The 18,817-nt window shown below is 41.6% G+C and overlaps 1 protein-coding gene across 3 annotated transcripts in view; it reads left to right on the top strand.

Annotated features, from left to right (window-relative positions):
• The window catches only part of sarnp (SAP domain containing ribonucleoprotein), a 64,611-nt gene that overhangs the window by 29,527 nt on the left and 16,267 nt on the right, over positions 1-18,817 (top strand). For 2 of the 3 annotated variants that reach the window (XM_014132573.2, XM_014132575.2), the window contains exon 9: positions 1,556-1,624. The exons of the other annotated variant lie outside the window; for it this stretch is intronic. In XM_014132573.2, coding sequence (XP_013988048.1) covers positions 1,556-1,624 — 69 coding nt within the window. The remainder of the gene's footprint in view (positions 1-1,555; positions 1,625-18,817) is intronic. 3 annotated transcript variants of the gene reach the window in all.

The raw sequence follows: 18,817 nt of genomic DNA, 5'->3' as shown, positions 1-18,817 counted from the left end.
GAAGAGCTGTTAAAAAAACGTGGGGGGTCTGACGAAAAGTGGGCAGACGCAGTGTGTATCACCCACTGAGCTATAAAAGAGAGGCGCAAAAATATCTTCTCCCTGTGTGATCGCTGCCTTCTCTGGCGGCTGTGTCATCACACATTCCACGCAAAAACGTTGTTCCTGACTGGGAAATTTGGAATGCAACTCGAGGTAAGTAATCTGTGTTCGAAAATAATGCTGCGATTATACTTGATGAAAAGCTCATTATAGTTGCATGTATGTTTCAATAGCACAAATTATTACACACAAAGTTAACATTAGCTAGCTGATGTTAGCCGGCTAGCTACGTTAGCAAGCTAACATTACCACCTGCATGCCTCCGCTAACTATGTGTTGCCTCAGCTTACTTCACATGTCTGTCTAATAACCCACGGAACACTTATATGCATTGGAGGAAGCGACGGAGTAACTTTATAAACTTGGTTGCTTTATTACTAAACCTAGCATGGTAGCGCAGGCAGCTGCACAACAACGGTGTATACTGGAGTCATAATGTTCCAATACTTTAACAATGATACCAATGAATAAGTACCGCTGGTGCCGTGTTTGACTACTTACCTTGGGCAAACCCACATTATCACACTATGTGTGGGTAGTCTAGTTATTATGTAGGAAATTAGAAAATCAAATGTACTTATTATTATACTGTGTTGTGTTGTTGGCATCTTTGTATTAAATAGTGTTATTTATGCTATGCTTTCGTTTTCAGAATGAGAGAGTTTTAGGAGAGGGAGTCACTGTCTGAGCTTGAGTCAGGTTTGAGGTTCAAGTGGAGCTGGGCCTGGCTGAAATTAGATGCAAAGACTGATGCCAAGGGATTGCAGCACACCCCTCCCACATTTAAAACAAATAATGTAAAGATAGACAAGCCAGGTCATGCAATTTACAGCCTGTTACTGTTTATTATTTTGAGCATTAAAATAATTTTCGTAAAAATAATGGGGGTTATGAGTCGTGTGTGTGTGTGTGAATGACAGGTCAGATTATATTAAAATGAGACAGTTGTTTAATGTTGGATTAAAATAATTTAATTATTTAGCAGATACCCTAGACCTTCACCTTACAGTTCTTCATTAAACCCACTGGAAAATACATGTCCTCAACAAGAAAATAAGAAAATCCTAACTCTGTCTGGGGAGACTGAGATGATCATGTCATGATTAACCTTAAACCCAGACCAAAGAGCCCAACCCCCCACTACCGCAGGATACACTTTTCTCTGTCTATTGTGGTTTGGAAAGTTAGGAGTATTGAGATTGTTCAAATAGGTACTTGTTATTCTCTGACAATATGTAAGTAATATGCAAATTGTCACCTTTTTGGACTCTCACCTGTTTGCATCCCTGTTTGTTGGAGAAGAACAAGCCTGTGGTCTTCTGTTTGTAAGAGGATGACAGGATCTGGTTTCCCTCGCTTTTTCAATGTGATGTTATGAATAGGAATTTGTGAACACCTGACTTGTCTTTTATGGAGCACATAAATAACACCTCTCCTCCATCTGTGGCGTTAGGTCAGCGTTGAGGTCCTGAAGAAGCGGGCAGAGCGCTTTGGCATGAACGTCTCCTCTGTCGCCAAAACGGTGAGCTGACTCATGAATTCACTACATAACCAAAAGTATGTGAACACCTGCTCGTCTTCTCTCGATCCCCCTCTTCTCTTCTCTCGATCGCTCTCTTCTCTCTATTGCTCTCTCTCTATCCTGTATGGCGTCGTGTGGGCGAGCGGTTTGCTGATGTCAACGTAGTGAACAGAGTGCCCCATGGTGGCGGTGGGGTTATGGTATGGGCAGGCATAAGCTACGGACAACAAACACGGTTGCATTTTATTGATGGCAATTTGAATGCACAGAGATACCATGATGAGATCCTTTGGCCCATTGTCGTGCTATTCATCTGCTGCCATTACCTCATGTTTCAGCATGATAATGCACGGCCCATGTTGCAAGGATCTGTACACAGTTCCTGGAAGCTAAAAATGTCACAGTTCTTCCATTTCCTGCATACTGACTAGACATGTCACCCATTGAGCATGTTTGGGATGCTCTGGATCGACATGTAGGACAGCGTGTTCTAGTTCACGCCAATATCCAGAAACTTCGCACAGCCATTGAAGAGGAGTGGGTCAACATTCCACAGGCCGCAATCAACAGCTTGATCAACTCTATGCAAAGGAGATGTGTCTTGCTGCATGAGGCAAATGGTGATCACACCAGATACTGACTGGTTTTCTGATCCACGCCCTTAACATTTTTTTTTTAAGGTATCTGTGACCAACAGAGACATACCTTTATTCCCAGTCATGTGAAATCCATAGATTAGAGCCTAATTTTATTTATTTAAATTGACTTGATTGCCCAATGTACTTTACTCAAACCAGTGAATATCACTTATTATGAATGAGATTATTAACTATCAGCTCTTGGAATATCCAGGGCCTATACTGTTTGTATTTTTGTTCTAAAACAGCAAATCCAGAATTTCTTAAATACGTCAAGGGACAGGACATCATAATCCTTCTCGAAACATGGTGACGTGGAGGCATTGATACTCCGTGTCCCTCAGGCTACAGAGAAGGTTTACTACCATCAATCAAACATAAAAACATTAAACAGGGTCAGGACTCCGGTGTAATCATAATTTGGCATAAGCAGGACTTAGCACTGAATGAAATGAAAAAAGGTACTAACCACATCTGGCTAAAACTTAATAAAGGTACAATCGATTTTGACAATGATGTATACATACAGTGCTGTGGAAAAGTATTTCCCCCCTTTCTGATTTTCTCTATTTTTGCATATTAATTAAATATATATATATTTATTATTATTATTATTATTTTTTTTTTTTTAAATAAGTAGACCCAGGAAGCTAGGCATATGTCACTACTTCACAGGAGAGCCATTTGAATCAAAATGCGTTTTTTGGTAGAAATGCCTTCTGGAACATGTGAACTTTCATGTGCCTTAATAACAAACTTGAATGCCGTCTGTAAATACGAATACAATTGTTAAATTATGAGCCTAGTTTGTTTATCTACGGAAAAAGTCAGCAACCTTCCCGCTAGCCATGATTGGCTGAGATAATGACTGGGCTGGACATCAAATCAAATTTATTTATATAGCCCTTCGTACGTCAGCTGATATCTCAAAGTGCTGTACAGAAACCCAGCCTAAAACCCCAAACAGCAAGCAATGCATGTGAAAGAAGCACGGTGGCTAGGAAAAACTCCCTCGGAAAATCTCCCTAGAAAGGCCAAAAACCTAGGAAGAAACCTAGAGAGGAACCAGGCTATGAGGGGTGGCCAGTCCTCTTCTGGCTGTGCAGGGTGGATATTATAACAGAACATGGTCAAGATGTTAAAATGTTCATAAATGACCAGCATGGTCAAATAATAATAATCATAGTAGTTGTCGAGGGTGCAACAAGCACGTCCGGTGAACAGGTCAGGGTTCCATAGCCGCAGGCAGAACAGTTGAAACTGGAGCAGCAGCACGGCCAGGTGGACTGGGGACAGCAAGGAGTCATCATACCAGGTAGTCCTGAGGCATGGTCCTAGGGCTCAGGTCCTCCGAGAGAAAGACAGAAAGAGACATGCCGAGAGATGAGTTCGGATTTGTCTGCCATATAGCACACTTCTGTATATAACATGATCTGGTCAGTGTGTGCAGGTAATCCTTTCTAAAGCGTCTTTTTTTGAAAGATTTCACGTAGTAGAACTGCGTAAGTGTTGCTCTCCACTTTCTGGAGGCCCGAGTTTTGAAACCAGTGGAATTAAAGTCTGATAGCTAAGGAGATGGAGAAAATTCTTGCGTTTGATTGCAAATATGCAGACAGAGTCTAAAAGAGAACCCACAAAAGGCTGTGGTATAAAACACCTGTCTCCGGATTACATCATCAAACTAAAGGCAACCATGGCATCCGTGACAGAGAGGGTGAAGCGTCAATCCATGTATATGGGTAAGAGAGCTAGCTACATTTTCAGATATATTACACGTTTCTAATTTTGTCAAAGTCGTTTTAATTTCAAGTTAGTGTACTGTTAGCTAGCTAGGTAACGTTAGCTGGCTGGCTCGCTACCTAACGTTACATGTATGATCTGTGTAATAATATTATTCGTATCTCAGAGCCATTGCTAGTTATAGCCTAATATTAGCTTGCTAACATTGAGCCTAGTTGGTCGGCTACCTGTCGATTCATGCAGGGTAGTAACGTTATGAGTTGGGATTATGGTTCATTGTTTAGCTAGCTAGGTGTTTATGCCACTGAGCTGTACAGAACCAAAAGTTAGGCTTTGAGTAGTACACATACAACCCGGCTGACAGAACCTTCTCTCCCAGAGTTATAGCTACTGCAGTCCCCGTACTGGGCGAAGTAAGCCAAGCACTAAATTCCTAGAATTACTAGTTAGCCCTGTCTCGGACCTACGGGTCCTCAATAGCCATCTGATAAAAGTTAATGTTCCGTATGCTTACGCACAATGTGCTGTCTCGCTCCATTCGTCAAGGCGATTCGTTCACTACTGTCGATCTGCAGGATGCTTATTTTCACAAACATTCTGCCAGCACATAGGCTGTTTCTCAAGTTTGCCTTTCAGGGCATGGCCTATAAGGATCTCACTGGTCCATTTGAACTGTTACTAGCCCCTCAGATTTTCAACAATGTGTGCAGGTGGCATTCAACCCATTGAGGTGCAGGGGGCTCAGAATCTCTGTGTACTGTATATAGACGACTGACTACCTGCTCTGTACCCACACACAGGAGCAAGCAGTTAGAGACACGGCTATCCTCACAATCCACCTCACAGAGCTTGGTCTCAGGATCAATCCGATAAAGAGCTGTTTGGTGCCCACACAGAACAGAATATCTGGGCGTCAGAATAAATAATATTTATTCTCGCGCCACCCAATCAGAGAGGTGAGTCACGTCATTCCGCCTATGCCTCTTTGTGTTCAGGCTGGGGCATACGGTCACACAGAAAGGATCTCTGTATGTTGGAGTTGATGACCTCCACTATCTTACAGTGCTTCTAGCTCTATAGCAATTTCTGTCTTTTATTCAGAATCGTAACGTTCTGATCAGAATGGACAATATGACTGCAGTGGCATACATCAACCGCCAGGGTGGCAACCAAACCCTGCACCTTCACAAACTCCTTCTGTGGAGCAGAGTACAGCTCCTTTCTTTACACGTGACCCATGTCCCAGGCATAATGAATACAGAAGCGGACTTGTTGTCCAGAGGGAATCCCTTGTACAGGTAGTGGGAACCTCACCCCTTTTGTAGTGGCCCAAATATGGGAGAAATACGAACAGGCGTCCGTAGATCTTTTGGCATTGTGCGTAAACGCACGCTGCCCACTGTTCTTTACACTGGCAAGCGGCGATGCGCCACTATGGGGGGACGTGATGGCACACCTATTGCCAAGGGTGCATCTTTACGCTTTCCCCCCTCTGTCTGATCCTTCCCACTCTCTCCAGAGTGAGGGAACGACCAGCCCTGGTAGTTACCGTTATCCTGTTAGGGCTAGGGGGCAGCATTGACACGGCTGGATAAAAAACATACCCGATTTAATCTGGTTACCACTCCTACTCAGTAACTAGAATATGCATATACTTATTACATATGGATAGAAAACACCCTAAATTTTCTAAAACTGTTTGAATGGTGTCTGTGAGTATAACAGAACTCAAATGGCAGGTCAAAACCTGAGAGATTCCTTTACAGGAAGTGGCCTGTCTGACCATTTCTGGAACTTCTTTGCCATCTCTATCATTTACTAAGGATCTCTGCTCTAACGTGACACTTCCCACGTCGTCCATAGGCTCTCATAGCCCGGGGAAAAAAGAGAATGTCGTCATTCCAGCCCCAGGCTGAAACACATTATCGCCTTTCTCAAGTGGCCCATCAAGAGACACTAGCTTATGCGCGTGACCCCGACCGCCCCCGCCTTTGGGATTTTTTTCCTCTGTTTGCGCGAAAAGGAGATTCCCTGTCGGAATTTTACCGCTTTTCTACGAGAAAAATGACGTAAAAATTGATTTTAAACAGCGGTTGACATGCTTCGACGACGCGGCAATTGAATACTTTGAATTTTATTGTCAGGAATTGCGCAAGCGCCGCGACACTTCTTTACTATTTCGGATAGTGTCTGGAACGCATGCAACAAAACGCCGCTATTCGGATATAACGATGGATTATTTTGGACCAAACCAACATTTGTTATTGAAGTAGACGTCCTGGTGTGTGCATTCTGACGAAGACAACAAAAGGTAATGACATTTTTATAATAGTAAATATGATTATGGTGAGTGCTAAACTTGCCGGGTGTCTAAATAGCGAGCCCGTGATGCCTGGGCTATATACTTAGAATATTGCAAAATGTGCTTTCACCAAAAGCTATTTTAAAATCGGACATATCGAGTGCATAGAGGAGGTCTGTATCTATAATTCTTAAAATAATTGTTATGCTTTTTGTGAACGTTTATCGTGAGTAATTTAGTAAAATGTTAGCGAATTCCCGTAAGTTTGCGGGGGGTATGCTAGTTCTGAACGTCACATGCTAATGTAAAAAGCTGGTTTTTGATATAAATATGAACTTGATTGAACAAAACATGCATGTATTGTATAACATAATGTCCTAGGGTTGTCATCTGATGAAGATCATCAAAGGTGAGTGCTGCATTTAGCTGTCTTCTGGGTTTTGGTGACATTATATGCTGGCTTGAAAAATGGGTGTCTGATTATTTCTGGCTTGGTACTCTGCTGACATAATCTAATGTTTTGCTTTCGTTGTAAAGCCTTTTTGAAATCGGACAGTGTGGTTAGATTAACGAGAGTCTTATCTTTAAATGGCTGTAAAATAGTCATATGTTTGAGAAATTGAAGTAATAGGATTTTGAAGATTTTGAAAATCGCGCCACAGGCTGGCAGTGGATGTTACGTAGGTGGGACGAATTCGTCCCGCCGGTCCCATAGAGGTTAAGCAGGGATCTGTTGACCCAAGCAAACAGAGATTTTCCGTCCTCTTCCGTACATGCTGGCTCTTTGTGCCTGGCCCGTGAGAGGATGAATCTTCAAGGGCAGCTCTGCCATTTTTCAACCTTATATTCATCATCTCCAGCACCAAACAAGTGTCTACATTAATGAACACAGCGCGTTTCTATCATCTGTAGTTAAAAAGATAAGGAAGGTCTTAAGAAAATGATTCTCTGTGAAATCACAGGTTAGGATTAAAATGAAAAAATAGATTTTTTTCAAAACCTGCAACGAGTTCTAGCCTAAGGGAGGGTATTTGCTTGCTCCACACGTTACCCCGAATCTCAGTGTTTGAAAATCACTATTTTTAAAATGTTATGAACTTATTAGAACTTTTTAACTTTTTAATTTATTTTACAAAATGTGACGTTTTCACATATGTTGACCTGATATTGTGCTGGAGATAATGAAAATGAGGTTAAAAAGTGATGAAGTTGCCCTTTACTGTGACAGGCCTACCCTTTGTGTCGTGGAGACTATTCAGTGCGCTAGGCCCCTTCTACACACTCACTTTATGACAACGAATGGCGTGTGTTTGAGAGATGATGTGAGCGGAAACGGGTTACTCCCTTTCTATGCTCATTTTCAGAGGTACATTGCTTTCTGCGGGACTATCTCTGCCTGCTATATAAGCTTCAACAACGATACAGAGGGGAGACACCCCCTTATCTGCCATTTTATGAAGGGCGGCGTCGCTTTCACTCGCTATCCAAGAAGCTAGTCCCATCCTGGGACCTATCTATTGTGCTTGAGGCCATTTCACAGCCGCCGCTGGAAAGCGGGGAAGTGAGACTTATCTCATTTAAAACTGCTTTACTTTTAGCCATTACATCCGCCTAGCAAGTGGGAGAGCTGCACGCACTGTCTGTCCACCACTCATGCCTGCACTTTGCCCCTGGGTTGTCCAATGTTACCCGACAACCTAACCCCGCTTTTGTGCCTAAAGTAAGTAGTGCTTACAATAGACTCACTTTGGAGCTGTCAGCCTTTCACCCACCGCCCTTTTCCTTTTTGGAGGAATGGCGTCTCCACCGCTTGTGGAGCATCTACATGGACAGGACAAGAGCCCTTAGAAAGAGCGACCAGCTCTTTGTCTCTTGGGCACCTCCCCACGCAGGGAGGCCCATTTCTCGCTGACTCTTATCCCATTGGATAGTGGATGCTATTATAGTGGCCTATAATAGCAAGGGTTTACCACCTTCAGAGGGCCTGAGAGCTCATTCCACTGGAGGTTTGGCTGCGTCATGAGCATTGTTCAAGGGCATCTCTGTTCAAGAGATCTGTAATGTTCCGTGTTGGGGAACCCCCTCGTTAGAGCATACGGTGCTTAGTTTCGGGACTTCTGGGGGTTGATTCTGTCTAGACAACCTGGCTTCGGAGAGTATATGAGAACTACGGGAGTTGGCTATATCCCTATCGTAAAAGAGATCAAGCAAGTATTTTGAAATTAACCTTTGGGTTACTTGACGTAACCCTGTTCTATGATAATGAGTGACGTCTTTCACCACGTTTCCCTTCACGCTTTGCGTAAGGAAGAAAACATATACTTGGAAAGTGAAGCTAGTAGGGGATGACGGAGCCTTATAAAAGATTGGGGGCTTCCAACTATTCGCCGTCGCTCGTGTCTGTCTACAACAGATGTGTGATTGGAGCTTCCTTGAATCACTTACCCATAGTAAGAGACCTCTCTCATATTATCATAGAACCGGTGTAACGTCAAGCAACCAAATGTTTCTTTCTTTAACCGGTGATCCATAATCAAACAACGGGAGAACATCGCTAACTACACATACAGTGCATTCGGAAAGTATTCAGACCCCTTGACTTTTTGAACAAAAAAAATACGTTACAGCCTTATTCTAAAATGGATTAAATGTCTTTTTTTACTCATCAATCTACACACAATACACCATAATGACAAAGCAAAAACATTTTATTTTTTATTTTTGCAAATGTATTAAAAATAAAATGAAATATTACATTACGTAAGTATTCAGACCCTTTACTCAGTACTTTGTTGAAGCACCTTTGGCAGCGATTACAGCCTCGAGTCTTCTTCGGTATGACACTATGAGCTTGGTACACCTGTATTTGGGGAGTTTCTCCCATTCTTCTCTGCAGATCCTCTCAAGCTCTGTCAGGTTGGATGGGGAGCGTCACTGCACAGCTTTTTTCAGGTCTCTCCAGAGATGTTCGATCAGGTTCAAGTCCGGGCTCTGGCTGGGCCACTCAAGGACATTCAGAGACTTGTCCCGAAGACACTCCTACGTTGCCTTGGCTGTGTGCTTTGGGTCGTTGTCCTGTTGGAAGGCGAACCTTCGCCCCCAGCCTGAGATCCTGAGCATTCTGGAGCAGGTTTTCATCAAGGATCTCTCTTTGCTCTGTTAATCTTTCCCTCGATCCTGACTAGTCTCCCAGTCCCTGCCGCTGAAAACATCCACACAGCATGATGCTGCCACCACCATACTTCACCGTAGGGATGGTGCCAGGTTTCCTCCAGAATTGATGCTTGGCATTCAGGCCAAAGAGTTCAGTCTTGGTTTCATCAGACCAAAGAATCTTGTTTCTCATGGTCTGAGTCCTTTAGATGCCTCTTGGCAAACTCCAAGCGGGCTGTCATATGCCTTTTACTGAGGAGTGGCTTCCGTCTGGCCGCTCTACTGTAAAGGCCTGATTTGGTGGAGTGCTGCAGAGATGGTTGTCCTTCTGGAAGGTTCTCCCATCTCAACATAGGAACTCTGGAGCTCTGTCAGAGTGACCATCGGGTTCTTGGTCACCTCCCTGACCAAGGCCCTTCTTCCCCGATTGCTCAGTTTGGCCGGGTGGCCAGCTCTAGGAAGAGTCTTGGTGGTTCTAAACTTCCATTTGCAAAAATGTCTAAATACCTGTTTTTTCTTTGTCATTATGGGGTAATGTGTGTAGATTGCTATTTTTTTTTTATTCAACCCATTTTAGAATAAGGCTGTAAAATGTGGAAAAAGTAAAGGGGTCTGAATACTTTCCGAATGCACTGTACATACAATAAGTGTTTTTCTCATAATAAATCGTTTGCTTAATCAATGTCTAGTTATTCATAAAGGCAAGTCTTTTGATTAAGTGACAGGGCATAGGACAATCGTCACAGGTAACGTATATTTATTAGTTAAAAGATAAGTGAAAAGTACAAAATGTCCATTTTCAGTTGAGGCTTTTTCTTTTTTGGTACACCACTTTTTCTGTTTTATATTGAACTTTATTCTTAAGTTACACATACAGTAGCTTTTGTAGTGTGGTCTTTATCGCCTTATGGAAGATGGTGGCATCTCTGTCAATTGATCTGTTCAGGGATTTTAACTTACATTTTTTGTTATGTGTTGTGAAGATATGGCTGTCGTTAGTAGAATGAAGTCATGTACCGTGCTATTGAGAACACTGTCACCATTGGGCAGTCGATCTGTCAATTTGCAAATCATCTTTTTTTTTCTCACCTTGACGGGAGGTAATCAGTGAACCTGACTTAACCCTTACCTCACCCCTCTGACACATTTGAATCCTTCCTTTGTCTTTTGTGTTGTCGTCCCTCCTGCTACGAGGCTTGCGCTGTGAGGGGAGGGGTGTACATCAGATTTTGGTCAATGCCCCCCACTCGAATCCACTATCCTGTTTGATTGTCCTTGAGAGGCTCTCGCTGGTCAGGGATAATATCTAGTGACAGGATGGAGAAAGGCCCTGGTAGCCACGGTGATTGTTACAGAGAAGGGGTCTGCCACTGCGACCGGCCAGCCACCTGGAGAGAAGAGCTTGCTCGTCCACCTCAGAGCTATTGTGCCGGGGTGGCTAGGCAAGGCCAGGCCAGGCTGGGGAGAGAAGGCAACAACAGTAACACATGGGAGCAGGCTCTAGGGGCAGCAGAGCACAGCATTGTTCTGTCGGGACTGAGGTTCAGTTAGCAGAGCAGGGAGAATGAACTTCTCCCCTTCAAGGGCTCTGTGCTCTATTCTACAGGACCTTTGTGGACTCTTTGTGCTTTGTTGAAACAGCTTTGCTCTGTAACGTCAAGGTGATGTGCTCCTACGCTGTCCATTCTCATCTGCCAAGATAAGATTTTGATGAAATCACCCTCTTGATGTGATTGACGTTATTCCCTCACAGTCAGTTGAACTCTTTTCTTTTAAAATAATTAAATTATTGCTGCTACAGCCTTACAGTTCTGTCAATGGAATGCTACATTTCTTTCCTCCGAATAAGTGCTTTCTCACTCCAATTGAGCTGGTTAAATGTGAAAGCCAGTGAATGGAGCAACCTCAATAGGCGAAAATAAACAATTGCATTGGTCCAGGAATACAGCGGGGGAGAGCCAGGGGGAGGGAGAAAGGCCCCCCTAACAAGCTAAGATTCCCATGGAGACTTACGCACTTAGGCCTCTCTCTGTTTAAAGCAGGTTCTCGTAAAGTACTTCAGCAGTAGATGATTTCTTTTCTTTTAACACATACTCACTCTGACACACACACACACACACACACACACACACACACACACACACACACACACACACACACACACACACACACACAATTTGCTCCTCACTTGTCCAGCACTAGCCCTCAGAAAAGCAGTCCATTGTTTGCAAGTGAAAGGCTCTTGTTTCAGCTGTGTAACTAAATCAGGAGCTCCTTCCACACAGAGGCCTGCATAGCCTCACTCCTCCAGATTGTGTCCATTCGAGTGGCCGGGGTATTAACTGTGTTCCCCCATTGTTAGGAGAGCACCCCCACAACCTTAAACAACTTGCCCCACGCCCAATTTCTCCCGTGGTCCAAGTTTATGCCCTCGCCTTTCCTCAAGGTTTCCATTTCAACCCTTTTAGAAAGACAGCAGTGAAGGAGGTTGGTCAGTGATTCTATTTGAAGTGTGTATTCCATTTAGAAAAGGAGGCAATGTATGGTTCTAATTTTAAGTAAATGGATGAAAATGATACATTTCAATCTTTCTTAATTTGAATTGTCAATCTACTACTTGTATGGTCATATTAGAGCCATAGGCTATACCTTTTATGTATCAGTAAGCTTATATCAAGACCACTGACAAAGAATTTATTTCTATTTAATTTGTTGTTTTTTATGGGATAAGGCAAAGCCTGAACACTGTGAGAAGTGCACATGGGATTTACAAGGTTGGGAGAGAGTACGCATGGTTTCCTAAATCTAGGAACTGACCCTCGGGTCAGGTCATTGGTTCCTCTTCCCAGTGCACCCTCTTTGTATGATGTCATTGTGGCAGGCCTCTGCCAGCTAACCCACTTTGCAGCTACACAAGGACATGAGAGGAGCCTTTTTTAAACAGGGTTTGTTTATTCTTGTTTTAATTGGTTAACCATTTAAAGGCCCAATGCAGCCATTTCTATCTCAATATCAAAATATCAAATCCTTTTATGGGTAACAGTTAAGTATGTTACTGTGATTGTTTTCAGTCAAAATGTTCAAAAAGAAACAAATCACTTCTTAGGAAGAGCAATTTCTCAAGCAAGAATTTTGCTAGGATTGTCTGGAAGTGGTCTGAGTGGGGAGGTGGAAAACTGGAAAACTAGCTGTTTGGAACTCTCTTTCTTATTGGTCTATAAAGCCAGACTCAGTAAGTCTCATTTACGTCGTTTACGATTATGAAATATCAAACTGTTGGGGTAACAAAACAAACTCAGGCGAGACGTCATAACATGCTCCATATAAGAGTTCTCATAGCGGCCGCTGGGCCAACCACCCTTCGATCAGTCAGTATCAGACAGCTGTGTTCTGGTTTGCTTGTAGCCTACAACGAGCATGTAGGTTACTCTACTGTATAAAAATTACAATTTACATGTGGAGTCAGCTATGAACGTTACAGCAGTAAAATTGTATTTTACTTTAGTAGACAAGTTCAACGATATAGGCCACCTACTGCAGTGCAACGGTAGCACCATTATCTGCTTGATTTCTTGCAGTGTAAACACTTGCCTGGAAAAGTCCACCCTCAGCAAATATAGGGTTGAATAAATTCACCATCAAAAGGTTGCAATAGTAAACTCCACATCCAAGAGGAAAACAATTAGCCAGCTATCAACTCCAGCAAAGTTTGCAAGTGCATGAAAGTTTATATGGCTGTTGGCTTAATCACCCACCGGTAGGCTATGCACATTTGCAAGCAATGTGTGTGGATCGATCTGTTTCTAGCTAGCTTTCTTCACTTGCATACCAGTAGATAGAGCTGGCTTCGTGATTATTATCCATAGTGTCCAGCATGTCTGTCGAACAGACGGACTGACAGCCGGGAGCCAATATTATTAACCTCTAAGGCATCTGTGTCCCTATACCGGGGCGGTTGTTGCTAACGTGCGCTAATGTCACTAGAATGACGTTGTAAGTAACAGCAAACATTCCAGGACATAGACATGTCTTATATGGGCAGAAGGCTTAAATTATTGTTAATCTAACTGCACTGTCCAATTTACAGTAGCTATTACAGTGAAATAATACCATGCTATTGTTTGAGTGCACAACAACAAAAAACTTTTATCACGACAACTGGTTTGATTACATTCAGTAATCTTGCTCTGATTTGTCATCCTGAGGGTCCCAGAGATAAAATGTATCATAGTTTTGTTTGATAAAATCAATTTTATATTCAAATGTAGGAGCTGGGTTTGTTCATATTATCTATTACCAGATCTAATGTGTTATATTCTCCTACATCAACTTAACAATTCCACAAACTTCAAAGTGTTTCCTTTTCAAATGGTATCAAGAATATGCATATCCTTGCTTCAGGTCCTGAGCTACAGGGAGTTAGATTTGGATATGTAAATTTAGGCGAAAAATGAAAAAAATGGCCCGATCCTTAAGAGGTTTTTAACCATTACGACATGCATTTGTCAGCTAAATTAAGTTTATTCTGTATCACTCAACTCTCATTTCTGAGTCTCATTTGTATTGAGAAGGATATACGTACATGTAGCTAGATATGTATTGTTGATGTGTTGCTGTAGTCATACATGGATCAGAGGGACAGAGAAAGTGCGGAAGAGAAATTATCAATAGGCCTATGCGTTTAAATTACCTGGAGAAATCTGACCTGCAATTTGTAAACAAAGCTGCTGTACTTATAATTAGTAAAACCTTTATTGGTATCACTTTGAAGTGATCCAAATGGCAAATTCATCTTTCATTTATACATTTATTTATATATATATATATATATATATATATATATATATATATATATATATATATATATATATAATTTAAGCCAGAAAAAAAGTGAAATTGTATTTAGGACTTACTGAGTCTGGCTTTAAAGATGCACTATGCGGAAATCGCAATGCCATTTCCTGGTTGCTAAAAATCAAATAGTTTGCCTAAATTCCGTTTGTGACAGAGTAAGCAAGTATAGTGTACCATCTAAACTGCTGTGAAATATATTTTCTAAATAATTTGTATTTTCAGTTGTTTGAAGCTGGTGTACAAAACGGAAAGAAAAAAAATCAAAACGGGACGGATAGAAATAGTGCACATTGAACAGCTCTACTGTTTCTTAGACTTGCGTTCAATGAGTGACAGATCTATAACTCACATTTCTATGTTTTAACTAATTTACCGCCTGGAGATGTTCCCATGGGGGACCAGTACGGAGAAAAAAATGTATGAAATGTATGCATTCACTACTGTAAGTCGCTCTGGATAAGAGCGTCTGCTAAATGACTAAAATGTAAATGATGTCACCAGGCAGACCAAAACTCTATCCCACCAAAACAGGCTGAAATTTCAGGTGGTCTTTTATAACAGTTCTTACACTAAAATGGCATTATCAATTTCACAGTATTTTTCTAACCTCATAGTGTTGGAATATGTAAAACACAGACAATTCATGTTTTTGACTGCACTGGGTCTTTAAGTTTTCTTGTTTGGTAAGGCCTTCATACACAATTACTCAATTGCGGTCTGCATGAAAATTTAATCTGCTGTTGCTATTGAATCATCTATTAAATGATCTCTGCCAGCACCCTCATTTGCTTTGCTGTCATTTACTGTCATATTACATCACATTCACTAATGTTTTACATCAGTAAAACAACTTGTACCAATTTGAAAGATAGCCTTTTACTTCGCTTAAAAATATAATACTAATGATAGCCTTCTGGTAATTATGTTACTGTGATTTAGTAGTAACTTGTGGTGATGAATTTCCTCATACAGATCTATAATTTCAGTCAGTTTCAGCCTTTATAATCCCTGTTCCTGAATGAATTATCAACCCAAAACTGCCCTTCTTTCCCTCTCCCCTGCTCGCACGCCATGGTACTGCAGGATGTTCTCCAGCATTATGTAATTGCCCAAAGAAGCCATGTCCCTGAGGTATGCGTGGTTAGGGCTAGGAGAGCTTTAGTTACCAGTGATACCTCACCCCCCACTGCCTTTTCATATCCGAATCTCATTTCCTTGCGGACTTGGTTATGACCGAAGCCTCATTACTCCGCCTCGGCCCCATGCGGAGCGTTCCAGTCCGACCTGGAAAGGAGGGGGTGGTGTCTCTAATGAGGGCTCCCCGGGGATTGGGGGCAGGGACCCGAGAGCGGGTGACCTGCCCGTGGACCTGGCTGTGTTTGGGGAGGCGTGCATGGACTAATGTGATTGTTTAAATGACTAATTAAGAAAGTATTATTGGTGCAGCAATGCTGGCAGCTGGTGTTAGGGAGAGAAGTGAGAAGGTAGAGGTGGATTAGCTGGAGAGAGAAAGAGAACCATTTATAAGGTAAAGAGGCTTGAAGAAACAATCGGTTACAGTGCCTTACGTTGAGATTTTATGTTTTTGTCATTACCAAGCAACTGGAATTTGAATGATTTTATTTTGCTATCTGACCGTGTGTTCTTTAATTGGATCTCTGGGTCAACAACATGGCCTAAATGTAACTATTGTTAAAAAAATATATTGGTTCTCCACTCTTGTTGTGTTCAGACCACTCTTGTTGTGTTCAGACCACTCTTGTTGTGTTCAGACCACTCTTGTTGTGTTCATGTGTTCAGACCACTCTTGTTGTGTTCAGACCACTCTTGTTGTGTTCAGACCACTCTTGTTGTGACGTGTCTCTAATTTACTTCTGCTAATGCTAATACAGGGCTCCAAGCTAATGATGGCTAGCTCCCAAGTAGTCACTGCTGAGTACACTACAGGGATTTTTCTGCCATTGAAATACTTGGGTGGGCTGCCTAAGTATCCAAACAGTGTTAAAAAAATGTATATATGAGAAAAACAACCTGCACTCACTAATTGCATAGTTGAGCAGCAAGATGGTTAAATGCCAAGTTGATTAGTTGGTCAATATTTTCAACTACAGTGCCTTGACTTTTTTCCCTTGACATTTTCCACATTTTGTTGTGTTGGTCTGAATTTAATATAGATTAAATTTAGATTTTGTGTCACTGATCTACACATAATTCCACTTTGACACTATGGTGTATTATGTTTGTACACATTTAATTAAAAATGAAAAGCTGAAATGTCTTGAGTCAATAAGTATTCAACCCTTTTGTTATGGGAAGCCTAAATAAGTTCAGGAGTAAAAATGTGCTTAACAAGTCATGTAATAAGTTGCATGGACTCACTCTGTCTGCAATAATAGTGTCTAACATGATTTGTAAATAACTACCGCATCTCTGTACACCCCACATACAATTATCTGTAAGGTCCCTCAGTCGAGCAGTGAATTTCAAACACAGATTCAATCACAAAGACCAGGGAGGTTTTCCTATGGTTTGCAAAGAAGGGCACCTATATGTAGATGGGGCCAAATGATTACAAAGTTTAATGGCTGTGATGGGAGAAAATTGAGGATGGATCAACAACATTGTAGTTACTCCACAATACTAACATAAATGGCAGAGTAAAAAGGAAGCCTGTACAGAATAAAAATATTCTAAAGCATGCATCCTGTTTGCACTAAGGCATTAAAGTAATAGTGCAAATTAATTTTTTGTCCTGAATACACAGTGTTATGTTTGGGGCAAATGGTGGTGGCTTGCATCATGTTATGGATATTCTTGTCATCGGCAAGGACTAGGGAGTTTTTTAGGATAAAAATAAACGGAATAGAGCTAAACACAGGCAAAATCCTGGAGGAAAACCTGGTTCAGTCTGCTTTCCAACAGACACTGGGAGACAAATTCACCTTTCAGCAGGACAATAACATAAAACACAAAGCCAAATCTACACTGGAGTTGCTAACCAAGAAGACATAGACCCCTTTCTGTGTTTACAAATATTGCCGCACGATGATGATGTGCGCAAGTTGGTGGCAGAACAAGGGGGAGTTCTTATAGAACGGCAGCAAAAGCCTGTATTTGCATGTTGCTTATGAATTCATTTCACACTACTTTTGGATTGTAATTGGATTTTAAGGCTCATATGAATGTCCTGCTTAATGTAATGTTTGTCATCATTGCAAATCAACTGCATTATACTGAAACAACAGTTAAACTTCAACCAGTAAAATGGCTCTATGGCTAGCCTTTACTACAGCCTATATCAATGAGAGTTAGGATTCTAGCTGCTGCATCCAAACTAGTTACACTATTTTGCAAAGATCACAACCAAATATAATCTTAGCGATGGTTCAAGCAAAAATCAAAACGTATGAAAATCCCAAAAAAGGGATTTTGTTTAGAAGTAATAAAAAAGTAAATCTAGGCTATGTTGAATGGGCACAGATGGCCATCGCTTTCTTAATGCCGCCAAAAGTTGCACGTGACGTCAGTGTTTCATGTACTAGAAAATGGTCTTGAATGTTCCGAAGAGGACGAGTTACAGTTTTGACTTAAATCGGCTTGAAAATGTATGGCATGACTTGAAAATGGTTCTCTAGCAATGCTAGAGAACCAATGGTATTGTGTATATAATTTTCGTTCAGTGAAGTTACAGTTGAAGTCGGAAGTTTACATACACCTTAGCCAAATACATTTGAACTCATTTTTTCACAATTCCTGACATTTAATCCTAGTAAAAATTCCCTATTTTATGTCAGTTAGAATCACCACTTTATTTTAAGAATGTGAAATGTCAGAATAATAGTAGAGAGAATTATTTATTTGCGCTTTTATTTGGGGGTCAGTGAGTCAGAAGTTTACATACACTCAATTAGTATTTGGTAGCATTGCCTTTAAATTGTTTAACTTGGGTCAAACGTTTCGGGTAGCCTTCCACAAGCTTCCCACAATAAGTTGGGTGAATTTTGGCCCATTCCTCCTGACAGAGCTGGTGTAACTGAGTCAGGTTTGCAGGCCTCCTTGCTCGCACACGCTTTTTCAGTTCTGCCCACAAATGGTCTATTGGATTGAGGTCAGGGCGTTGTGATGGCCACTCCAATACCTTGACTTTGTTGTCCTTAAGCCATTTTGCCACAACTTTGGAAGTATGCTTGGGGACATTGTCCATTTGGAAGACCCATTTGCGACCATGCTTTAACTTCCTGACTGATGTCTTGAGATGTTGCTTCAATATATCCACATAATTTTTCTTTCTCACGATGCCATCTATTTTGTGAAGTGCACCAGTCCCTCCTGCAGCAAAGCACCCCCACAACATGATGCTGCCACCCCTGTGCTTCACGGATGGGATGGTGTTCTTCAGCTTGCAAGCCTCCCTATTTTTCCTCCAAAACATAACAATGGTCATTATGGCCAAACAGTTCTATTTTTGTTTCATCAGACCAGAGGACATTTCTCCAAGAAGTACGA

This window comes from Salmo salar, chromosome ssa12 (assembly GCF_905237065.1).
Source record: "Salmo salar chromosome ssa12, Ssal_v3.1, whole genome shotgun sequence".
NCBI classification, from domain to species: domain Eukaryota; kingdom Metazoa; phylum Chordata; class Actinopteri; order Salmoniformes; family Salmonidae; genus Salmo; species Salmo salar.
The sequence above is the reverse complement of the archived record's forward strand: the minus strand, read 5'-3'. Positions and strand labels throughout refer to the sequence as shown.